At 43.5% G+C, this 26,203-nt stretch overlaps 1 protein-coding gene across 3 annotated transcripts in view; it reads right to left on the minus strand.

The window, feature by feature from the left end:
- LOC109929442 (Golgi integral membrane protein 4-like) overlaps positions 1 to 26,203 on the minus strand; it is a 65,023-nt gene that overhangs the window by 12,114 nt on the left and 26,706 nt on the right. For 2 of the 3 annotated variants that reach the window (XM_020529122.2, XM_048615106.1), the window contains exons 4-10: positions 25,089 to 25,142; positions 22,398 to 22,548; positions 21,282 to 21,364; positions 17,001 to 17,162; positions 12,013 to 12,234; positions 6,350 to 6,510; positions 4,644 to 4,876 (exon numbers count right to left, since the gene is read on the minus strand). In XM_020529122.2, coding sequence (XP_020384711.2) covers positions 4,644 to 4,876; positions 6,350 to 6,510; positions 12,013 to 12,234; positions 17,001 to 17,162; positions 21,282 to 21,364; positions 22,398 to 22,548; positions 25,089 to 25,142 — 1,066 coding nt within the window. The remainder of the gene's footprint in view (positions 1 to 4,643; positions 4,877 to 6,349; positions 6,511 to 12,012; positions 12,235 to 17,000; positions 17,163 to 21,281; positions 21,365 to 22,397; positions 22,549 to 25,088; positions 25,143 to 26,203) is intronic. The other variant, XM_048615107.1, reaches the window with a different exon arrangement.

Below are 26,203 nucleotides of genomic sequence, written 5' to 3' on the forward strand. Positions count from 1 at the left end.
TGACCCCTCCACAGCCCCAGCAAGTTTAAAGCTGAAGGCGTTTAAGTGTGCAGGCTTGAATTTAAGGGCACATGCGTGTAGTGGGAGTAGACATGGCCTTTTCATTAGGAGTTTACTCTTCTGTTTGCATGTAGAGTTTCAGATTTAAGTTTCTGATCAGGCATAAACAGCAGTCAAGATGTCCAGCCCCTAAACATTTTGAACATTTCACTGTGAGCTATACATTCTAGATGATGAATTTTAATGTCTAGGCAAGTCTCCTCCGGATGGTCTTTTCTGGACATAGTAATCAGTCTCAGTCATCGGATATTCCTTTGAATATTCCTTAAACTTTGACGACTTACAATTCAAGTGATGTTGGCAGCCATTTAAGTGTTTCAGCTCATTTTAACTCTTTTCGTCTCATTCCCAAAGTCCAAAACTCTTAATTTAAAGATTAATCATCTATATTTTATTTAGTAATTGTGAAAACAATAAAATTGCTAAAAGTAAGAACTATCCCGGTAATAAATTCTCCAATACAAAGTCCTGACACAAAGTAGTGTTTCCAGTTCACTGGTGATATATTGAGACTATAGAGCATGGGAGGTTGAGGGGTGACCTTATTGAGGTTTATAAATCATGAGGAGCATAGATAAGGTGAATGACAAAGGTCTTTTCCCTGAGGTGGGGGGGGGGGGGGGGTGGGGTTCAAAAAACTGGAGGGCATTTTTTTTTTTTTTTTTTAAGATGAGAGGAGAAAGACTTAAAAAGGACAATGATGAGCAACTTTTTTTACACACACATGGTGGTTCATATGTGGAATGAACTGGCAGAGGAAGTTGTAGATCCAGGTACAGTTACAATGTTTAAGACATTTGGATAAGTTCATGAATAGGAAAAGTTGTGGAGGGATATGGGCCAAGCACAGGCAGGTGGGACTAGTTTAGTTTGGGAACATGATCAGCGTGGACTGGTTGGACCAAAGGGTCTGTTTCTGTGCTGTACAACTCTATGACTCTATATAAACAGTAAACGGGTAGAAAAAGGAGGATTGGGGCTGATTCAGGACGAAAAGGGAAATTTATATATGGAGGCAGAGGGAATAGCTGGGATAATAAATGAATACGGGAAAATGCTACCCATAGCACAGTGAAAGAGCAGGGAATTCAGTCACTGAAGAGTTTAAAATTGAGGTATTGGATAGGTTTTTGTACTTAAATTTGACAAGGCACTGGGACTGGATGAAATGCATCCAAGCATACTGGTGGAAAGACAAATGGAAATTGCAGAGGCACTGGCGATCATTTCTCAATTTTCCTCACATTCAGATGCTGCCAAAAGACTGGAGAATTGTAAAGATACTTGTTCAATAAAGGGTACAAGAATAAACCAAGCAACTACGGACCAGTTTAACTTCAGTGGTTGGGAAACTTCCAAAAACAAAAAGCAAGAGAAAATTAATAGTCACATAGGCAAATGCAGGTTAATTAAGGAGAGGCAGCATGGATTTCTTAAGTGAAAATCATGTTTAACTACCTTACTAGAATGTTTAGATGAGTTAACAGAGAGAGTCAACGTGGATAATGATGTTGATGTACATCATTTTCCAAAAGGCATCTGATACAATGCTACACATGTGAGCAAAGTTAGAGCTCATGAAATGAAAAGGACAGTAGCAACATGGATGTAAAATTGGCTGAGTGCTAGGAGAGACAAAGTTAATGAATGTTATTTGGGCTGGAGGTATTGCTACTCCCCAGGGGTCACTGGTGGAACCCCCAGGCTTTTCCGGATTACATATGAATGAACTGGACCTTGGGTCGCAGGGCACAATTTCAAAATATGTCAGTGATACAAAAACGTGGTAGCTTTGTAAATTGTGAGTAGAACTTCAGAAGGACACAGATAAGTTGGTGGAGTGGGCGAACAGTTGACGGATGAAGTTCAATGCAGAGAAATGAGAGGTGAAATGTTTGATCGAAAGAACATGGAAAGACAACAAAATAAACAAAGTGAACAACTCAAAAGGAGGTTCAGTCGCAGAAAAAACATGGATGTGTACACATCCAGTTCTGAGCATCGCAACTCCGGAAGGACGTGACGGCATTGGAGAGAGTGGGGAAGAGGGTTATGAGAATGATTCCAAAGTTGAGAGATCTCAGTTATAAAGGCAGATTGGAGAACCCGGGCTGTTGTCCTTAGAGAAGAGAAGGCTAAAGGGGATCTGATTGAAGCATGGGACATATGAACAGTCCGAGCAGAGTAAACAAGGAGAAAAGGTTCCCGCGTGTGAAGAAGAGAACACAGATTTGAAGTAATTAGTGAAAGAAGCAAAAATGATATGAGAAAAAAAAAAGCAAGCTCAAACAATGAGTGTTAGAATCTGCACTGTGGCAGAGGCAGGTTCAATCAAATCATTTGGAAGGGAATTAGATGGTTAAGGAACAATGTGCAGGGTTATGGGAAAATGCAGGGGAATGATACCATGTGAGATGCTTATTCAGAGAGCTGGCGCTAATGGCCTCCTTCTATGTTGTTACAATTTTGTGACTTAGTTAAACTACAGTAATTACCCAAGTTCTTTGAATTATATGTATTTTAAATTTTACTTCTCTGGGCCAAACAAATTGCAGAAGTAGAGACATTACATCAGTGGCTGATTTCCTGTTGACAGTCACTATCTATGAAGAAGAGATTGTTGGTATCTGAGCCATGAACAGATTCAGCTCTCTAACCTGCCTCTTCAGGCTCTTTCACATCCTCACATACTCATTCTGGTCAGCAGATATGGGAGCAAAAACCCACCGTAGCCCTAAAGCAAAACCAGCTAATGGCACTGAGCCTGGGCAACAGTGACAGTGAACATGGAGTGACGGAGGGGTGAGGTAACAGGATACAGTGACACTGAGCAAGATGGGAAAGGGAAGTTTGTGAGGAATTTGTCGTTTGTGGCATTTTTGCACTTCCTTTTAAAGGCAATGGGAGAACCAATGGTTTAGGAATATTAGATATTAGGATCCAGTTGGCTGATGGCTTTATTAGCAATGATGGCGTAAGGGAGGGTTGGAACACAAAATGTTAGAGTTATCAGATCAGAGTGTTTCTGGTAGAGGGAGAGCTCAAGGGAGAATGGGATTAGGGATAGGACTGGAAGAGATTACATAAGTGGAACTGAAGATTGCAACATGAAACCGATACTCTGGCTCCCATTCAGACAAGTGTAAGGATCTCATGGCACTAGTCAAAGAAGGGCATAGGAGTTCTCCTCAATGGTCCTGGTCAACACCAAAGCTAATCATTTGGTCATTTGTCTTAATGATTCAGAAGGACTTTGCTTGTATACAAACTGATTTTCACAGTTTTCTGCAATGGCGACAACAGATAAACAGTATTTCATTATTTGGGAAATTCTTTGGGATCGTTTTAGTTGTGAAATATAGAGTGTTATATTGAATTTCCAGCACTAAACAGGCTACCAGGCCTAGCTGGTTCATTTTGGTGTTTCTTGCATGTAAACCTTCATCCACCAGACTGGCTGATTTTTTATTCCTTTAACCTTCTGTATATTCAGCTTCCCTTAAAATGTATCTGCGTCAAATGTGGTAGGAAGTTCCACATTTAAATCTCTCCCTGGGTAAAGATATTTCTCCTGAATTCTCTATTGTCACTAAAAAGCCAATCTCTAGTTTAGGTCTTCCCCATAGGAAGAGACATTTCCATGTTTACCTTACCGAGTCCCTTCATAATCATAAAGGGCTCAATTAAGTCATCCTTCAGCCCCCTCTTTGCTCAAGACAGCTTTGTACAGTCAAAGTGTCACATTGCCTATCTAGACATCAATCTCCATTCTAACAGTGGAAATAAATGGATGCAGGGTGAGTGAATGATCAAAGTATTCCATGAAAGATAACAACAGGACGTCTAACACGAGACGCAAGATCTGCTGTGTATTAGTGTTAGATAGAGGAGTCTGAAGCTACAGGTTATCCCCACAGACAGTGTTCAGCTCAAAATGCACAAGCTGTAAGGAAGCTGTGACTCATTTACAGCAGATGTCAGTGAGTTGAATCTCCAAGTGTTCCCCTAAGCTGCACGGGTGGGCAGTCAAGCAATCAGAAATATGCTGCACAGGAGGTAAACAGGTTGCACAAAAGCAACCCTTCATTTTAGTTACTCACAGGTGTAGTTGTGCACCAGTCAAAAAAGGGACCACACCGTACAGCCAGCCACGTACTGCAAACATCAGCCTCCATCTTGTGGAATAGGTCGTTGAGAGGTAGTTTGTAGGTTAGCAAGGGGAGAGGACCAATGGCAAACTGTTAGGAAACAGAGTGGGAAAAGGAAGAGTAGCTTTTTCTGAGGATGCACTGGCTACCTTGAAAGAGAAACCAGTGACGGCAGTCCCAATGTCAAAAGTATCCAGTTAAGCATGAAAAAAAGAGAGAGAGAGAGAGAGAGACAGACAGACATGGAAAGAGGGAGAAGGGTAAACTGGAGCGGGAAGGGACAGAGTAAGAGTTGTCAGAAAGAGAGCAAGAGAAAACACAAAAAAAAAGGGACACACTGCAAGGATCACCTCTTTTCTTTTGGCTGGCTTAGTGTTAAATTGTCAGAGTGAATGTTGGCATGGAAATAAACAAGCAGCAGCAGTGGTCCCCTACCTGTCTCCTCTTCCTCTTCCTCGTCCTCCTCAGGCTCCTCTCTTACTTCACTCACACGATCTACATGCTGATTGGTGTCCACAAGTCCCAGACTCCACTGCCTCCTGGTGACCTGAGGAGGGGCTGTCAGAGGCTCTTGACGATTCTGCACCAAGGGGATTCGGAATTGATCTGTCTGATCACGCAGTTTAAAATCATTGCCTGTGTTCACGTCATTAATAATCTCGTCCCACCTGCCAGCGAGACGAAAAAGGTGAACGAAATGACAGAGTGACCTAGTTAAACAATGCATCAGGTTATCAGAGATGCTGTACAATTACAGGGCAATCTTCTCTCGGATCATGATGACATTATTGTGAAGGAAAAATCTGACACCATTTCAAAATACCTATTTTTAAATTTGCCTCCAGCAATTCATTTTCTTCTGTCCTACTGGAAAGCACTGACTTGTGCTGTGTCCAAATCCACTAGGAAATGATGAGCTCAGAGCTTTCAAAGCAGAAAATCATATCAAATGGAGATTTACTGTCTGTGAATAACTGCAGATTATAGTTTGTGCCAGTTGGGATGGAGGTGTGCCTCTATGCTTCAGAGGGTTTGCTGGTTAGAGATCCAGAAAAGATTCCTGCAGGGCCCCAGACACAGTGGGAAAAATTAGGCAATTAGAAGTCTTTGTCAAACAAAAACAGAAATTGCTGGTAAAGCTCAGCAGGTCTGGCAGCGTCTGTGGACAGAAATCAGAGTTAACGTATCGGATGTGGAGAGAAATCAGAGTTAACGTGGAGAAATCAGAGTTAAGGTATCGAGTCCAGTGACCCTACCTCAGAGCAGACCTGCTGAGCTTTTCCAGCAATTCCTGTTTTTGTTCCTGATCTGCAGCATCCGCAGTACTTTCAGTTTTTATTTAGAAGTCTTTGCAACTTGGGCTAAATGTGATGTAAAACACCTGGCTGATCATCCCGGCCAGTTGGGATTGAAAACGTTATTGCCGGTTCCCAACATGCTCCCACATCAGGAGGCACAGAACACAGTCCTTGGGCAAATCAGGTCAGCCAAGGTTCTGAAAATACGACTTTCTCAGCTTCCCGAACATCAACCCACTGGAGCTTCCACCAAATCAAAGCTGCTTGTGAAAGATGCTGCATCCTGCAAGAGCCAATGTCCACGGGACCTGTTCCACAGGCAGTGTTAGTGTCTATGGGCGTTGTAATACCGCTTTAAGAGAATATGTAAATAATCGAGGAACTAAGATTAAATAGTATCATGTGATCAGCTGCCAGTTTGTGATGTGTAGGAGTACTGACCCTTACTGAATCCCAGCAGACTACCTATTTGTTGAGATCTTCAAGTTAATCAAATCTCTTCATAGTTTACCAAAGCTGTGTTGGTGCTTGATGGGTTTGGGTAAAGGAATCCAGCAAGGCAACGAAAGAGGACCTACACTCCAACGGGAATCCATGTCTGTGGGACCGGTTCCTCAACGGGAGTCCGTGTCTATGGGATTTGTAACCCGATGGGGGGCCAGCACTAGTGAAACCCACATCAGAGTACGGAGTCAGTGCCTTCCAAAGGAATTGGGAGAAATATCAATACAACGTGGGAATTGTTTACTGCTTTTCACTGCCGCCTATGAAACCAATTCAATCACATATTTTACATTCCCCGTGGAGGTGGTGGGTGGGGATGTGGCTGACTTGGGGAAGTACCTTTTCACCTTGGCCGGTCGGCTGATGAGATGACTCTCAAACCCTTGCTCTTTTGTTGGAAGATGCTGTTGGTTCCCAGCAGCAGGCGGTCCCTCCAGAAATATGTGACCTTGCTCAACATGGTGGGCTTGATCCACCTCTTTGGCAGTTACCTTCATACCCTGTGTCAATAAAGAGAAATACAGGACGCTCACACAAAGATCACCGGGAGTTCCCTGCTGCCCAGTATCTGGGAATGAAGAAGACTATTGAGCACATTTCCCCAGATTTCTGTATCTCACTCAAAGGGTGGAATAGCCTCACTCACAGTCTCTCACCCCTTGCTCCTTCCCTCTCTCTCACACAGTCTCTCACTTCTGGCTCCCTCTACCTCTCTCTCTCTCACCCCTTGCTCCCTCCTTGTCTCTGTCTCTGTCTCTGTCTCTGTCTGTCTCTGACCCTCGCTCTTTCCTTCTCTCTTTCTCTCTCTCTTTTTGTCTTCTACCCCTTGCTTCTTCCCTCAGAAACCTTGGGACAACACAAATTGGAAAAAAAAAAGCAAGTGTTAGAAATCCTGATACAAAAAAGTAAGTTGTTGAAACATATCCGTCAGTCGGGGTTGGTGGGGAGAGAAACAGGCAACTTAATGTTTGAGGTGAAGGATCTACACCTTAAACAGAGACTTCTCTGATCTCCCTGACCTGCATGACCTGACCAGTAAATTCCCAAAGAGGCTCATTGGGAGGAATGTCAAAGTTTTGATTTAATTTCAGTTAAAATGTTATTGTCCATTTGGAAATTTGTTGCAAGTAAATTGGTGGCTGATAAAAAAAAGTATATAAATGAATAATTAACAACAAAAAAATGAATGACTGATTAAACATGTAAGAAACTTTACTTCATTTCAAAAAAAGCATTTAGAATAAACAATGATGCAATAATATCCATAAAAAGCACATAGATCAAACTAACATTCCTTAAATTTCTGAAGATCCCAGATTTAAAGTTACCTAATCATTAATAGTATAACACTCCTACACTATGCCAAAAAGGGAGTGCTGTGGACAGTAAAGCAAGGCTATGCTACAGTGCTGATAATTTTCCAATCGAATCCCTTTACACCATTAACAGAACCTCACACAGCTTTTAATAACAGAAAGAATATTCAGACAGCAGATACACTCACAAATAAGGCACATGAGGACAAGGAGGACTCCCTTTCAGCCAAACTGAGAGTTTTATTTGCTCCAATGTTCAATGACACAAGCAGCCTGACCTTAAAAGAGCAAAGATTCCAAAAACCCACACGTAACCTAGTGATCAAACACCCATTCATCCCTAGGAGATAGTAAGAACTGTCGATGCTGGAATCTGAGATAACACAGTTTGGAGCTGGAGGAGCACAGCAGGCCAGGCAGCATCAGAGGAGCAGGAAGGTTGACGTTTCGGGTCGGGACCCTTCTTCAGAAGATTTTCTGAAGAAGCGTCCCAACCCAAAACATCAACTTTAATCTTCCGCTGATGCTGCCTGGCCTGCTGTGCTCCTCCAGCTCCAAACTGTTCACCCATTCACCCTAATCACCTACACACCGTATTTATCTTTCCAAAGAAGAAAACAGATGGGACTGAAGTAAACAGATCATGAGGGGGTGTGCCGCCAGGACAGCCAGAAGCTCCTGCTCCTTGGTATCATCAAATAATGATGACTTTCAGTTGGCATTCTATCAGCTGCACTGTGCTCACTCGAAGTTTGTAATGACCTCCTTCCCTCAGATTTCCAATGGAGAGACTTGTATCACTTGGACTGGTGGCCATTCAGAGAAGGTTCACTGGTGATCATGGAGTTGACTTTTGAGGCAAAATTACGTGGGCTGGGTCTATACATATTGAATTTTAAAAGAATGAGTGGTGATCTTACTGAACCAAACCAGATTCTGGGAGACAGAGGTTAACTTAATTTATTCTTTCACGTGAGCATCACTGCCCAGCAGTTTTGCCCATCGTTGAATGGAGTTGGTTGCCAGGACATTCAAAAGGCCAGTTAGGAATCAACCGCAGTGGGATGGGAACCTGAGGGAAGAGACACAAGACAGGGTAACAAAGACAAGGAAGTAGAAAGAAAAAGTGGAAGCCAAGGGAATAATAGGAAAGCAGCAAAGAGAGGCTTAGAACAGAAATGTGTAAAAATGCAAGTCTAAAGTTACATTAGCACAAATATTCTGTTCTTTCAGATACGGTAGATAAATTAACAATGCAAATAGTTATAAATGGGTACAACATGATTGTGACTATGGAGACAAAGCTACAGGGTGACCAAGATGTCTAACTGACCATCCAAATGCATTATGAGATATTGTTAGATAAAATTAGTAGCACAGTGAGAAAGGATAATGGTGCAGAAAATCTCAGTGTACAATTAGTCTGGGTGCTGCTAAGGAACAACAAGGGATGGAAAACATAAGTGGGAGTTGTCCATAGGCCTCCAAACAGTAGTGGTAAGGTAGGGGATGGCATTAAATAGGAAATTAGAGACGCATGCAACAAGGGTGCTACAGTAATCGTGGGTGATTTTAGTCTACATGTAGACTGGGCAAACCACATTAGAAGTAATACTGTGCCAGATGAATTCCTGGACTTTGTAGTTGGTTTTTGAGACCACATGAACCAACTAGGGAAAAGATGATCCAAGAGTTGATATTGTGCATTGAGAAGGGGCTAATTTAGAATCTTGTTGTGCAAGGTCCTTTAGGGAAACGTGACAATAAGATAATGCAATTTTCCATCGGGATAGAAAGTGAAGTAGTCCAATCCAAAACTAGGATCCTCAATCTAAACATTGGAAACAATAAAGGTATTGAAATAACTCCACAGAGGCCAGTATCTCGTCACCAAGTCACGCTTTATTTATTTGTGGAGACTCCTTGACACTGATCCAGCTCCCTCAGAGTGAACAGGATATCTGATATTCCTGATTTTATCTGTCAGCAAAGGCTCCCTGTTTGGGGTTGTTAATCTGGGGTCCAATCAGAGATCTCCTATTCTATGACATCCTCCTCACTGACCTCGTTATAATCACTACAGGTATATGGGGTGATAAATCCTCAAAATCTGATCATTTACATTCCAAAAGGAGGAGGAGACCATGGAAATAGAAAATGCAATGTCACCTTCCAAAATTCTGTGGATTCTAGATTCTTGGAGGGTTGCAAGATGTACTTCTACTGTTTACAAAAGGAGAGAGGAAAAATAAATTATTACTGACCAGTTAGTCTAATATCAGGAATAGAGAAAATGCTGGGTCTATCATAAGGGATGTGATAACTGGGACTTGGAGAATATCAACAGGATTAGAAAGCCAACATGGATTTAGGAAAGAAAATCACGATTGCCAAATATACTGTAGTTTTTTTTGAGGGATGTGACGAGTAGAACAGATAACAGAGAACCACCTGATGTGGAGGCAGCAAGGACAGTAGATGCTGGAAGCTAGAGTCAAAAAATGTGGAACTGGAAAAGCACAGCAGGTCAGACAGCATCAGAGGGGCAGGAAAGTCAATGTTTCAGGTCGGAACTCTTTTTCAGGGCTGGGGAGGGGACAGAAGCCTGGAAGTAGAGGGAGGAGGGTGGCACTTGGGGGAGGGTAGGTGAGATGGAACTAGGTGGATGCAGGTCAGGGGTTATTATGGTTCATCAGTGGGAAGGGTGGAGCAGGTAGGTGAGTGGGAAGATGATGTGGTGCATTTAGATTTCCAGAAATCTTTCGAAAAAGTTCCACTTAAGAGATTAGTGTGCAAAATTAGTGGACATAAAATTGGGAGTAATATACTGGCACAGATTGAGAATTGTTTGCCAGACAGGATCTTATTCATAGCAGAGTGAGGTAATGCAGTGCTTGTGCTCCAGGTACTCACAAAGCCTCATCAAGGAGGAAACCAAATATTTACAATTCTGCAGGGGACACAAAACTATGTGGAATTGTGAATGGTGCCAAGAATGTAGTGAAGCTGCAAAGTGATACACAAGCTGAGCGAGTGAGTATTGACAGGCCAGATGCAGTTATGACATGGACAATTGTAAAGTTATGTATTTCAGTAGGAAAAACAGAATGAAATAGCAGAGTATTATTTAAATGGTGAGAGATGTTATGTATAAAGAAAGAAGGATGTTCTTGTACACTTGTCACTGAAAGCAAGCACATACAGCAAGCAGTTAGGAAGGCAAATCGGTCTGTTGACCTTCATTGCAAGAGGGTTTGAGCATATGAGCAAGGATGTCTTACTGCAGTTGAACAGGGCATTGGTGAGATCACATCTACAATAGTGTGTGCATCTTTGGCAAGATATACTTGCCATAGAGGGAGTTTTGTTTTATTCAATTATGGGATGTGGACTAGGCCGGCATTTATTGCCATCTCTAATTGCCCAAAAGGCAGTTAAGTGTCAATCACATTCCGGAGAGTCTGGAATCACATGTAGGCCTGACCGGGTAAGATTGGCAGATTTCCTTCCCTGAAGGTCATTGTTGAACCAGATGGGTATTTCTGACAATCAACACCAGTTTCATGGTTGTCATTAGGCTCTTCATTCCAGATTTTTTTTTTTTTTAAAAATGAATCCAAATTCCACCATCTGCTGTGGTGGAACTTGAACCGGGTCCCCACGTTATTACCAAGGTTTCTGGATTAATAGCCTAGCACAAATATCACTAGGCCATTACCTCCTTGAGTAGCGAAGCTTCACCAAACTGTTTCCTGGGATGGCAGATTTATCCTATGAGGAGAGATTGAGTTCACTGTGCCTGTATTCACTGGCGTTTAGGAGAATGAGAAAGGAGATCGTTGAAACATATAAAATTCCGGCAGGGCTGGATAGGCTGTTTGCAGGGATGATATCTCCTGTGTCTGGGGAATCTAGAATAGGGTCACAGTCGCAGGATTTGGGATAGGCCATTGAGGACTGAGATGAGAAGTAATTTCCTCCCTCAAAGGGTAGTGAACATGTGAAATTCCCGATCACAAAAGACAGCCAAGTCACTGAATATTTTTAAGAAATAGATTTCTAGAGGCTAAAGGTATCAAGGGATTTAGAGAGAAAAATATGGCATTAAGATGGACAATCAGCCATGATTATGCTGATCTACACAGCAGGTTCAATGGGCTGAATGGCCTATTCCTATTTCTATATTTCTCTGTCTTTAACATCGCTGTGGTTCTGGAGTTACATGTTGGCATGAATGGGTGAGGATAGTAGATTTCCTTCCCTAAAGGACATTAGTGAACCAGATTTCTTTTTATGACAATCGATGATAGTTTCACAATCATCATCATGGAGACAAGCTTTAAATAAAAAGGGACAGACCCCTCTCCTCCCCATCCGGCTTATCTTATTACAAAGACCTCTCCCGCCAACCCCACTGTCTTCCCTCAAGATATGCTGATCCCCACTCTGTCATCCCTGTGTACAAAACTCCACTGCAAAATGGCAACTTTAAAGTCCCTGAAGGATCGGTTAGACCCACTCTCCCATTTTTATAAACTCGCTGCCATTCTACCCACTCAGTTCTTATATGCCCATCACCCCTCCATTGACGACAACTCTTCAGCCAGTGACATTTACTGCACTCCGTGCCACCCCATTAATGTGCAGACTCTCAGTCGCTGTTTGAATCAAGGTCCGAGCTCTCACCTGCCCGTCAGGCTGGAGGCTATTCACTGTCCTGGTGAATCGCAGCACGCGATTGGCTCCCTCAATCTGCAGGCTGTTTGAATCCCAGGCTGGTGCATTCCTGAAGCCAGCATTAACCTGCAGTGGTTCTTTAGACTGGTCCTTCGCTTCTTGCCTGCCATCACGCTGGGAAGGCAGAGTTTGTTCCCTCACTCTCACCAAACCGCCTTGCAGCTGCTGTTCCTATAACACAGAAACTCAGCGAATATTACAGTAAAATGGGAATAAACGGGAAGTGGGAAGGCGATGGCCTAGTGGTATTATCGCTGGACTGTTAATCCAGAAACTCAGCTAAATGTTCTGGGGACCCGGGTTCAAATCCTGCCATAGCAGACGGTGGAATTTGAATTCAATGAAAAAAAAAAAAATCTGGAATTAAGAATCTGTTTTTCACCATGAAACCATCATGTCAGACAAACCCATCTGGTTCACTAATGCCCTTCAGGGAAGGAAACCTGCCATCCTTACCTGGTCTGGCCTACATGTGACTCCAGACCCACAGCAGTGTGGTTGACTCTCAACTGCCCTCTGAAATAGCCCAGTAAGCCATTCAGCTGTACAACTTGCTATAAAGTCACAAAGAAATGAAACCAAACAGATCACCTGGCATCAACCTAGGCTCCAGAATGGACAACAGCTGAAACAGCCCTGTTGACCCTGTAAAGTCCTCCTCACTAATATCTGGGGGCTCCTGCCAAAATTGGGAGAGCTGTCTCACAGACTAGTCAAGCAACAGCCTGACATAGTCATACTCACAGAATCATACCTTACAGATGATATCCCAGACACCACCATCACCATCCCTGGATATGTCCGGTCTCACCGGCAGGACAGACCCAGCAAAGGGGGCAGCACAGTGGTATACAGTCGGGAGGGAGTTGCTCTGGGAGTCCTCAACATTGACTCCGGACCCCAAGAAGTCCTCATGGCTTCAGGTTAAACATGGGCAAGGAAATCTCCTGCTGATTACCACATCCCATCCTCCCCCAGCTGATGAATCGGTACTTCTCAATGTTGAGCAACACTCAGGGGAAGCACTGAGGATGCCAAGGGCACAAAATGTACTCTGGGTGGGAGATTTCAATGTCCACCACCAAGAGTGGCTCGGCAGCAGTACTACAGATCGAGCTGGTCGGGTCCTAAAGGACATAGCTGCTGGACTGGGCCTGCAGCAGGTGGTAAGGGAATCAACAAGAGGGAAATTTGACCTTATCCTTACTAATCTGCCAGCTGCAGTTGGATCTGTCCATGACAGTATCGGTAAGAGTGACCATCGCACAGTCCTTGTGGAGATGAAGTCCCGCCTTCACATTGAGAATAACCTCCATTGTGTTGTGTGGCACTACCACCGTGCTAAATGGGACAGATTTCAAATAGATCTAGCAACTCAAGATTGAGCATCCATGAGGCGCTATGGGCCAGGAACAGCAGGAAAACTCATACTCCAGTACAATCTGTAATCTCATGGCCTGGCATATACCTCACTCAACCATTACCATCAAGCCAGGAGATCAACCCTCGTCCAATGGAGAGTGCATGAGGGCACGCGAGGAGTAGCACCAGGCATACCTGAAGATGAGGTGTCAACCTGGTGAAGCCACCAAACAGGACTACTTACATGCCAACAGCAAAAGCAGCAAGTGATAGGCAGAGATAAGCAATTCCACAACCAACTGATCAGATCTAAGCTCTGCAGTCCTGCCACATCCAGTTGTGAATGGTGGTGGACAATTAAACAACTCATTGGAGGAGGCGGCTCCACAAATATCCCCATCCTCAATGATGGAAGAGCCCAAGATGGAAGTGCAAAAGATAAGGATGAAGCTTTTGCAGCAACCTTCAGCCAGAAGTGCCGAGTGGATGATCCATCTCAGCCTCCTCCAGTGGTCCGCAGCATTACGGATACCAGTCTTCAGCCAATTCAATTCACTCGACAGGACATCAAGAAACAGTCGGAGACACTGGCTACTGCAAAGGCTACAGGCCCTGACAACTTCCGGCAATAGCACTGAAGACTTGTGCTCCAGAATTTGCTGCTCCCTTAGCCAAGCTGTTCCAGTACAGTAACAACACTGGTATCTACCTGACAATGTGGAAAATTGCCCAAGTATGTCCTGTACGTAAAAAAAAGGACAAATCCAATCTAGCCGATCACTGCCCCATCAGTCTATTCTCAATCATCAGTAAAGTGATGGAAGGTGACATCAACAGTGCTATCAAGCAGCACCTGCCCAGCAATAACCTGCTCAGTGATGCCCAGTTTGGGTTCCTCCAGGGCCACTCAGCTCCTGACCTCATTACAGCCTTGGTTCAAACAGGGACAAAAGAGCTCAATTCCAGAGGAGAGGTGAGAATGACAGAACTTGAAATCAAGGAGCCCTAGCAAAACTAGAATCAATGGGTATCGGGGGCAAACTCTCCGATGGTTAGAGTCTTACCTGACAGGTAGAAAGATGGTTGTGGTTGTTGGAGGTCAATCATCTCAGCTCCAGGATATCTCTGCAGGAGTTCCTCAGGGTAGTGTCCTAGGCCCAACCATCTTCAGCTGCTTCAATGACCTTCCCTCCAACATAAGGTCAGAAGTGGGAATGTTGGCCGACGATTGCACAATGTTCAGCACCATTTGCAACTCCTCAGATACTGAAGCAATCCATGTTCAAATGCAACAAGATCTGGATAATATCCAGGCTTGGGCTGACAAGTGGCAAGTAACATTCGCGCCACACAAATGCCAGGCAATGACCATCACGAATAAGAGACAATTTAACCACCATCCCTTGGCATTCAAAGGTGTTACCATCACTGAAACCCCTAGGATGTTGATAGTGGGGGATATCATTGACCAGAAACTCAACTGGACTCACCACATAAACACACTGGCTACAAGAGCAGGCCAGAAGCCAGGAATACTGCAGCGAGTAACTCACCTCCTGACTCCTCAAAGCCTGTCCACGATCTACGAGGCACAAGTCAGGAGTGTGATGGAATACGCCCCACATGCCTGGGTGAGTGCAGCCCCAACAACACTCAAGAAGCCTGACACCATCTGGACAAAGCAGCCCGCTTGATTGGCACTACAAGCACAAGCATCCATTCCCTCCAACACCGACGCTCAGTAGCAGCAGTGTGAACCATCTACAAGATGCACTGCAGAAATTCACCAAAGATCCTCAGACAGCACCTTCCAAACCCACAACCACTTCCATCTAGAAGGACAAGGGCAGCAGATATATGGGAACACCACCGCCTTCAAGTTCCCCTCCAAGCCACTCACTGTCCTGACTTGAAAACATATCACCATTCCTTCACTGTCGCTGGGTCAAAATCCTGGAATTCCCTCACTAATGACATTGTGGGTCAACCCACAGCAGTTCAAGAAAGCAACTCACCATCGCCTTCCTCAAGGGCAGCTAGGGACAGGCAATAAATGCTGGCCCAGCCAGCGATGCCCACATCCCACAAATGAATAGAAAAAAAAACAAAAAAATTCAATGTAATTATACATGGGCTTCCCAGTTCTACTGGAGCATGGAATCTTATTTGACTTGGAGCCAGTTTGCCTCAGTCTAGCCTGTAGCCAAGACGTTACGGATTCAAGTCCTGTTAAAGGATTTAAGTGTTCACTCAAATAGAGAAGGCCATCTGAGGATTCCACAAGGAACTGAGTTTCAAATGCCAGCAGCATTTCCCTGGGCTTAAAGGCAGACGTGTGACACTGTCCCTGATGAACAGCACTCGCATCATCCCAGGCAGATAACATAGCGCCTCTCAACTCTGGTAACTCAAGGAAGTCTCAGTTTGAAACCTCCACCAGCCAAAAAGTGGGAGCCAAGGAGAGGTGAACTAAAAGAGATGAACCAGTTGGTGAATAGGGAGGGGCATTGTGGGAAAGTAATCAGGTGCGCCGAATTTGGAACAAGTGCAAACAGCCAAGTTTCCCACGTTTTGTCACCAATCATCCTTGACTGAAAGTCTTCCCAAGGTCAAAAGAAGCAAATGATTGGACTGGGCATCCTTCTGTCACTTCAGATGTCAGCTCAATTCAGTAGTTAACTTATGGCCAACGAATTTGAGCTGAGCTAAGCTGACAATTTAGTGCAATCCTGAGGACGTATTGTGTTGTCAGAGGTGTCACCCTTCAGATGGAATTAAGACAAGCTCGCATCCGTTGTTCTGATAGATGCTAAAGCACTGACGGGGACAGGGGTAGCAGATTGTTATGCTGGGAGAGGAAATCTACAATGAGCCGAAGGCCCGACTATATCCAAACTGTGTGTGCAATCTGAAGACTGGACATCGGGAAACAGAATCCCATTGGAAAATATACCCAGCTTCAGATGTCACAGCATTGTCACAGCCAGTCACTTTGCACAGCAAAGGGGAGAAAAGGAACAGGCAATCACGGCAGAGAGTCAACTGTTCAGCCTTTGCCTTAAGGGTTTATTAGCTCCTCATTGCAGAGGTCACTCGTACAATCGAGAGAAATATCCCAATTCTCTCGACACCAATAAAGGTGTGGAATGAGGCAGAAGCCTGGCCTTGACTTTGCCACCTGGATCCAGGCCTACAAACCCTACTCCCCCTATTGTCACTGCTTCAGGTGTGTCTTGGGATGGGGGTGGGAGGGCATATCAAATCCAGGCCAATCCACCCCTTATGGCAAACACTGAGCAGGACAAACTTCTGGAAAATCTGAGAATTTATCTTTAAACAAAACAGCATTTGTCCGATTCTCCCATCCAGTCTTTCTCGATAATAAAGTTTGCTAATATTACCCAAAAATATTTCAAACAGTGCAGTTCCCAATTTTATCAGCTGTGGAACTGAGAAGGTTCCCAGTCTTGACAACAGTAGGATAGCTTAGAGCTTTGAACTGTCCTTAATATTTATGTTTCTCGGCAACCTTGAAGAGAAATTCTATGGAAGATTTTGCCTTAAATTAGCTGTACCTTCTGTTCAGCGACCTGTGACTGGTTTCTGTCAGGACCCCGGGGATGTTCTTGTCGTGCCTGACTATGTTCCTGCGGAATGCCTGGATTTAGTCCAGGGTTTTTGAAGCTTGGCATTGCATGAAGAGCTTCCTTCAGCTGCCTGTACTCTTCCACCTGGGCCTGCAGAAGCAATCAATCGTAAAAGAACAGTCAGTACCTAACGAAGATGGTGCGACAAGGGGTTGAGGCAAAGGCTGGCACACAGCCAGGCTCAAGACCAGTATTCACCACTGGATAACAACGGGGATCTGTACGGAGCAAATGAGCTCAGGGACAGTCATAGTAGGATCTACCCATCTTTCCAAGCCAGATCACCAGTTCACCACAGACTGAACAAAACTACATTAGAAAGGGACACTGGCTATTTCTTCACAGCCAAACAGTGGTGCAGTGCAAGCCTTTGCTGAACTGTGTTAGACATCACCTCATTAGCACATTTGTGTAAGTAATAAGGCTTCAGACAGTGAAGTGTACTGTACACAAGGTTAGTGACTGACAGCCTTAATGCATATGCATTATTGGGATGTTGTTAAAGAGATGCTAAATTAAATTCGTCTTGAGTGTCAATACTGTAATGCAGTTTTAAGGAGGAAAAAAAACACAAGAGTGAAAGGGGATTGTAATTTTGGATGCATTTTACATTTGTACTCCAGTGTGTTCAGCATTATTAGTAAATAGAAGACAAACTGGAATAATGCTTGGCCAGAAGAATGACCCAATGGCTAGATATCAGGTAAAAGTTAAGATCGAATCGTTGTAAGGATGTCAGGAACATACTTCCCATTGGTGAATTATTATAAATACTTAGGTAATATGATGAGTTGTCTTGCCACAGATACACTGCCTGGGCCAAATGTTGTAAAAGCTTCCTGCAAAACAGGGAAAAAAAATGGGACACCTGCCAGAAGGCTTTGCACTAGCCAAGGGGAAGTATCTGTCAAAAGGAATAGAATTTGTTAAAAAGACACTTGCTATGAGCTGTCACCAGGTGAAAGGGCTAGGAGTTAGCAGTGGAGCACTTGCTAGGAAGTTGGCATTTGCCAGGGACATTGGCATGGTTTGGGGGGTTTGCCATAAGAAATCTAGATCAGTATAAGAATCCAGTATTACAGCTAAAGACAATTAAGAGAAAGTGAACAGACTTCATTTAGAAATTGCTTTCTATTGAAAGCAATCAGCAGCATTTGTGAAGTTTACAGTGAGAGACAGAGGGAGACAGACAGTGTGAGACAATGACACATACAGCGAGAGGCACTCAACAAGTTTCTGAGAAATGTGCGGCGACAGTAGCCAAGGAAGACTGGGAAATGAGAGTTGAAGCTGCGAAGGGATTTTGTTTCTATGTCAGAGTTAGGTTGATCAAATTAAAATCTTGAAGAATGTCTTGGGTCAAGTGAAGACCACAGAAGTCTTGAGATCCATAGAAAGATAGACCAACCTGTGTTGGACTTGTTTAACAAACCATACCTCAATTAGTCATATTAATCTTTGTTAATGATAAATCTTGTAACTTTACATTCTAAATTATTGATTGTCCTTTTTGCCAATAAAGCTGATCTTTAACAAACATTTTCTTATCTGAAGTTTTGTACAGAATCCAAATACCATTACTGCAATCCAGCACTTCAATGTCAGACCTGTACAGCAACCACGTGTTGTAACTGTGACCCTGCATCACAACACTACACTGAAACTGCAACACTGAACCAGAACTACAGTCTGCAAGACTGCCTCGGAATCACAGTCATGCATCGTGCCAGAACCACAACACTGCGCCAGTCCACAGCCATGCATCACAAAACTGTGCCAGAAACACAACTTTGCATTGTAACATTGCACAACAGCCATGTACCACAAACACCACACCAAAACCACAGCCATGCACTGCAACACTGCATCAGATCTACAGCGATGCATTGCAACACTACGTTGGAACTATAGTGAAATTGCAATTACATCACAACATTTCACCAGAATAGGGTGGCATGGTGGCTCCGTGGTTAGCACTGCTGCCTCACAGCAGCAGGGACCTGGGACCTGCTTTCAATTCCAGCCTCGGATGATTGTCTGTGTGGAATTTACACATTCTCCCCGTGTCTGCATGGGTTTCCTCTGGGTGCTCCAGTTTCCTCCTACAGTCCAAGGATGTGCAGCCTAGGTGGATTGGCCATGCTAAATTCCCCGTAGTGTCCAGGGATGTGTAGATTAGGTGGGTTATAGGGGGCTGGGTCTGGGTGGGATTCTCTGAGGGTTGGTGTGCGCTTGTTGGGCCAAAGGGCCTGTTTCCACACTGTAGGGACTCCAATAGTAATCCTGCGCTGCAACACCACATTATACTGCAAACCTTTGATCTATTCGTCATTAGAAAACATAATGCAAAGTCACCCTGTTTCTTAACAGACCCCAATCTCTTCAGCCCAGGGATCTGTAATATGAGGTGCAAGATTCATGTAAAGTTCAACCTTCCCCTCCAACTATCCTCTCTTCCACTGGTGTAAAATTAGGGCTTTTCAACTCCTAGAATCCCTAAAGGGTGGAAGCAGGCCATTCGGCCCATCGAGTCCACACCGGCCCTCCAGAGAGCATCCCACCCAGACCCACCTCCCTACCCTATCCCTGTAACCCTGCATTTCCCATGGCTAATTCACCTAGCCTGCACATTCCTAGACACTATGGGCAATTTAGCATGGCTAATCCACCCAATTGGACTGTGGGAGGAAACCGGAGCATTCGCAGAAAGCCCACACAGACACAGGGAGAACGTGCCAACTCGACACAGACAGTCTCCCGAGAGTGGAACTGAACTTGGGTCCCTGGTGCTGAGAGGCAGCATTGTTAACTACTAACGCACTGTGCCACCCTGACAGATTCCTAGTCTTCGACCAAATGTATTCTGTATTTGGTGATTGCTAAATTGAGACATGAAGTCAAAACCTTTTGAGTTGCTGTCATCAGGACTAACACACAAAAAACCAAACTTGGAAATGGAACACCAATTTATATGGTTGATTGGTTGGACCATGGTTGGAATGGAGAGACAGCATGGACTGTCAACTGTAGTTAACAGAAGAAAAAAAAACTTAGACAAGGCAAGCAGACTTCTGTCTGGGACTGGAATCACATATGGGATAGACGAGGCAATGACAGCAGCTTTTTGGTGCTTAAAGGGGATACCAATGGATCATTTGGGATTTTGTAACAATCCTTTACTGTCAGAATGATTTGAGGAGGCAGAGGATCTGCCATACCAGGTTGAATTATTGGAGGACATAGCCTTCAGGGTTGGTGATGGGAGTATGTGGTTTATGTTCAAAACTGGGAATTGTCAAAGAGCGCTGGGCAAGTGGCCAAATGGAACACCATGAAAAAGAAATTCAGTCTGCTGGGATAAGAGGACAAATATTAAGCTGGACCAGTGGGAGCTTCACAAGAGTCAGTGTTGGGGCTCTTGCTCATGTTCATCCACCCAAACAACTGAATGGGGGCATAACTTGGCCCAGAGCCAAAATATGCTCAGGGTTAATAATTTGAATCAATTCATGAGGGCAAAAGTTAAGTTAGCAAGGGGTGAGGGGAGGAGCCAAATGTAGTTTGAGAAATTCTTCAAATCTGCTCCTGCTTTACCAAACTTCCAGCAAAAAAAAAAAATGTGGGAGTCATTCCAAAGATCTTCCCAGCCAGAGAATCCTGATAAGTGAACAGGAGAAATTCACCAAAAGGTCCTTAGATAGCACCTTCCAATCCCATGACCACTTCCATCTTGAAGTTGGAGATGCCTAGCAAGTTTCCCTTCAAGCCGCTCACCATCCTGACTTGGAAATATATCGTTGGTCCTCTGGTGTCGCTGGGACAAAATACAGGAAATCCCTCCCTAACACCATTGTGGGTTTACCTACAACACGTGAACTGCACAGTTCAAGAAGGCTGCTCACCATCACCATCTTAAGAACAATTAGGAACAGGCAATAAATTCTGGCCTTGATGCCCACATTGAATGGATGAATTAAAAAGGGAGCAGGGTGAAGTGAGAAGATTGCTGAAGTATTCTGGACTGCAGTAGTTGTAATAGATCTGGAAATAAAACCTTCAAACTATAATTACACTGAATTATGCAACTGTGTTGATGAATCTATGAAAGGAGCTAATGAAAACAAAGTGCGGGAACCTCAGTGTTGGGTGGGAAGGGGGAAAATGCACTTCTTCAGGGGAACAAATGCCACTCATTCATCGCCCCTTTACCTGTGCATTGGCGAGCTGTTGGTGCATGTCCTGATGGGCCCTCCGCAGTTGCTTGCTCTCATGTTTCAGCTTGTTGATGCTATCTGGAAGGAAAGAAATTGAAACTCTGGTCAATGAGGAATCTGTAGCAAGAAGCAAAAAGACAGCAAAAGTAAAGAGAGAGACAGAACAGCCCAGGTAACAAAGCCAGAAATCACATGAGGTTGGCAGGCAGAGCTGGAGGTGGTACGTGTTTAAGGAAAAGAGAGAAAAGTAAGCCGAGACAGCAAATCAGATTCCTTCCCCCTGCTTCATATTCTGGCTTAAAAAAATGGAAATGACAAAGGTCACTCTCAAGTTCCAATAGTTCAAATACGCTCCAGTTTCCTGCACTGAACTTGGCTGAAACAGTTATGTTTAAACACAACAAGTAAGTCATCTCCATTAAAGTCCAAACAGCTAAGCAAGTGCTCAATGCTTTTTTGATTTTATTCCAAAATCAAAGACTTGGCAAAACCTCATCACACTGCTATGTCTGGTAAAATCTTCCTCGGGGGAATTAGGCAGCAGGGGAAAAGCTCCAAAACGAGGACAAATTGTGTGATGAAGACTTTGTGTCTTATTCCAAAATCAAAAACACAAGATCTTCATTAAAAAATTTGTCCTCGTTTTGGAGCTTTTCCCCTGCTGCCTAAGTCCCCCGAGGAAGATTCTACCAGATATAGCATTCTGACAAGGTTTTGCCAAGTTTTTAAGTTCCATGGACGGTCACAATCAGCATTGCTTTTTCAGGCTTACAGCTGATCACACAAAAGTGCTCAAAAGGAGGACACTTTCGTTCATCGATTCACATTCTCTTCCAGCAGCTCCCATAGAAGGGTGCTTTAGTACGTTTTTGTTCAAGTTACAAATCCTGTTCATGATCAGTTTGCTACATTAAAGATCCTCTATGTGACTAGTCACATAGAGAGGGAGAGAACATGAAAGATGGAGTGAAGGAGAATGAAAGAGACAGAAATCACACATTCAGGCAGAGGCATTATGTTATAGTGCAATAAGTTATTCGACAGATACGTGCACAGCTCCAAGGTCAGAGGGCCCCCAAGAGCCGGGGTGAGTCAGATGCTTTCCACACACCTTGTAAGGTACTGATTTCTAGGTCTTTCTGTTGATTAAGCTGCAGGTAGCGCTGGTTGTGCGTCTCTGCTGCTTTCCTGTGCTCTAGCCGAAGGCTGTTGTGCTGAAGCTGCAGATCCAAAAGCTGTTTTTTTATTTCATCGTGCTGGTTCTGTAAAGGCAGTAGTCAGGGTCAGCTCCAGGATCGGTACAAACATTTCACTCTAACAGCCCTAAGCATCAACAACAGCACCTTACCCCAAACCAACCCCAGCTTAATACAACATAGGGGAGGCGATGGCCTAGTAGTGTTATTGCTAGACCATTAATCCAGAAACTCAGCTAATACTCTGGGGACCCAGGTTTGAATCCTGCCATGACAGATAGAATTTATATTCAATAAAAGATATGTGGAATTAAGAATCTACTGATGATCATGAAATGATTGTCAGAAAAACCCATTTGTTATTCAGGGAAGGAAAGCTGCCATTCTCTTCTGGTCTTGCCTACATGTGACTCCAGACCCACAGCAATGTGATTGACTCTCAACTGCCCTGTGAAATGGCCTAGCAAGCCATTCAGTCATATCAATCGCTACTAGGGACGGGCAATAAACGCTAGCCAGCCAGAGACATCTATGTCCCACAAGTGAAATAGGAAAAAACAACTTTAGCCCAGATAGTAGAATAGTGTATCAGAAACTGGAATGAATGGATGTGGGCAGTCTCCCCAGCAGATGCCATGTTCAACGATCTTGTTCAGGAAGGGGAAAATAATAGAGAAGTTTTCAACTCCTGAACAAGGTTCCAAGGACCTTTGTCGGACACTGAGTGCATGTGGGTGCTCGTGAGAACAGGGCAAGGCTGGTCTGGAAGGTCAAGCAGTCCAGAGCTTCACTATCTCGTCTCACACACCATGAATGGCCATTTGGATGAGGTTGTGTTGTATGGACTGAAGGGAAAGCTGTCCAAGTAATGCTGGGTTTTGGATTATAATTTAAGATTTAGTTAATCTGGTATTCGTTGAGACTTTTAACAAAACAAGTATTTTGCTAAGTTTAATAAGGGAAAGGAACCACTAATATCCATCTTTGAGAAAGTGCCACTTTGTGATAACACTGCCAATCTGAAGCCATTTTATAACTCTTCATGCGCAGGTTTATTTAATAATTAGCAACCAGTCAGAAATGTATGATTGACAAAATAATGTACCTCAATTTAACTTTAATTGAAGTAGTAGTATAAAGGATTAAATCATTTCTAAAAAATTAAGGCTGAGTTGCATTTTCAAATAGCATTTAGTTTAAAATGTACTAATATACTTCTGCTATTTTGGAAGAACACCGAGTCAGATAAAATAAGCATAAAATAGAAATTCTAGTCTTAATATCTCAAGGACAAAACTGAAGAATACACGGCTGTGCAAATTCAGATAGCTAAAGGTAGAATATAGGTAAAAAACAGTCATCTGAAAGGACAATGTCTTTAAGTCAGCTGACAAAGGACCAGCACTCCGAAAGCTTATAATTTCAAATAAACCTTTTGGACTATAATTTGGTGTCGTGTGATCTCTGACCTTGTCCACCCCAGTCCAACACTGGCAACTCGACATTCAACTAAAATGTACTGATAATGACATTGACCAATTATGAAGTTTGTAGAAAAATGATCTGAGATGAAGTATTAATAATTTAAGGGACAAAAGTAAACGCTCCCCACAACATCCTTGGTAGCCAGTCATTCACGTACTTCCAAAGGCAGAATCTGAGAGAATTGATGTCAATGCAGCAACTAGAGAAAACTACAATTTCATATCAGCCTGATCACATGACTAAAGCTGTACAAGACTGTTGATAAGTTAACTTTTTCCATTCAAAATGAACTTGTTCTTTTCGTAAAACTGAACAGTTTTGGTCCAGTTATCTAAGGAAGGATATACTGGCATTTGAGGCAGTCCAATCGCACCATCACTAGGCTGATACCAGGGGTGGCGGGACCATCTTATGAGGAGAGATTGGATCTGTACTCATTGGAGTTTAGAAGAATGAGGAGTGACCTTATTAAAACATACAAGCTTTTTGAGGGAGTTGACAGGGTAGATGTCGAAAGGGGTTTCCCCTTCTCGGAGAGTTTAGCACCAGAGGGCATAATCTCAGAATAAGCCATGATCTTATTGAATGGCGGAGCAGGCACAGATGGCCTACTGCTGCTCCTGTTCTTATGTTCTTATGAGCAACAAAGTGACAAGCGGCATGAAACAAAGACCAAACAGATGAGTGAGATTCAGAACAGAAGGCTTTCTGGTGGAAACAAGACATGTGTTCAATTATCGCTCTAAATTACCTCCAGCTATCCCACAGAGTCATCCCTGCTCCAGCTAACACTGACAGTAGGTAATGTGGAACAAAGAAGCTACAGCCTGTACAAAAACAGGGCAGGAACTTTGGGTCCAGGCAATTGCTGCAGGACTGTCTGGAGTCCATGAAGGACCTTCTTTCTCAGCACAGCATGACATAGTGAGAATTAGGCTGGGACTGTGCGGTTCCTCACACTGCTTTCCACACGTTAATATACTTTAGCCGAACCTTCGACATGGAGGCTCGATGCAACCAATCTTATTGGCACTAGCACAACCTCCAAAATCCCACAGGGTTTGTTGTTTGAGAAGAAATGCAGGTTTGTCGATGGTTCCAGTAACTATGGTGTCACTCACCTTCAGTATCTTATGCTGGGAAGTTAGGGCACCATACCGGTTCATGGCATCTTGCTGCAAGAGAAGTGAACAACACTTATAGAATCAGCAAACAATACAACACAGAAGGTGACCATTTGGTCCATCGAGTCTGTACAAATTTTTCGAAGAGTAATCTAGCTAGTTCAATTTTCTTGATGTCTTCCTATTTCCCTGCCAACTATTTCTTCCAATGATGTTCCTTGGAGCCCTTAGCTTTTCCAGAGACAGCAGCAATAAGCACATGCCAAGCGGTACACAGAGGCACTTCCTCCACAACCAATCTTTCGAATCTGGTCAATCTAGTTCTAAAATAAAACCAATGATGAGGATTATAGACTTTCCAGTGACAATTGGCCTTTTGTCAGTTCGATTCCATGTGGTTTGAGTTGCATCTATAGTTCGAATTGTGACCTCAGATTCAAAGCTTTGTTGCTCTGCCCCATGGATTGGCCTAGCACAAGGTTTGGGTGTTTAGTCTGCACTCTTGACATTGCTCTACAAAGCTACACTGTCCTTACTCTGAGTCTGCTGCTTCTTTGACTCCACCTGATTCAAGATTGACTAATGTCAAGCTCTTAGAAGCTCCATCAAACTCCTATTTACATTCCACTGGAGAGAAGACTGATTTTGAATACACTTCTTCCATTGTTCTCTTCTCAGGGTCTCTGGCCTCTGCTAAGGCCAGAATTAAATCATTATGTATTTTAATCATCATTAACATTTTCATTTCCATTAGAGTACATTTAATTTTCCTAACAGGTGGGATTGTATCAAACTTCTTTTGAAAACTTACTTCTACAAAATCAACAGCATTAATGGTGTTACTCAAAATAATGATCAAATTCATCAAAAACAATCTGACTTTAAATCATTATGGACTTTCATTTATCACCTCACAACAATTAAATTAACTTTCTTCAGAATTGCTGTCTCCAAATGTTTTCTAAACATTAACATTAGATTGGGTTTATTCCTCTTCCCGTTTCTCAGTAGGGATGGTATAATGTTTACAATCCTCTAGTCCTCGGACACTAGCTCCATACCTAGGGACGATTAGAGAATTGTGGTCAGAATCTCCACTATTTCTATCTGTA

The sequence above is a fragment of the Rhincodon typus genome, chromosome 31 (genome assembly GCF_021869965.1).
Source record: "Rhincodon typus isolate 14 chromosome 31, sRhiTyp1.1, whole genome shotgun sequence".
NCBI classification, from domain to species: Eukaryota; Metazoa; Chordata; class Chondrichthyes; order Orectolobiformes; family Rhincodontidae; genus Rhincodon; species Rhincodon typus.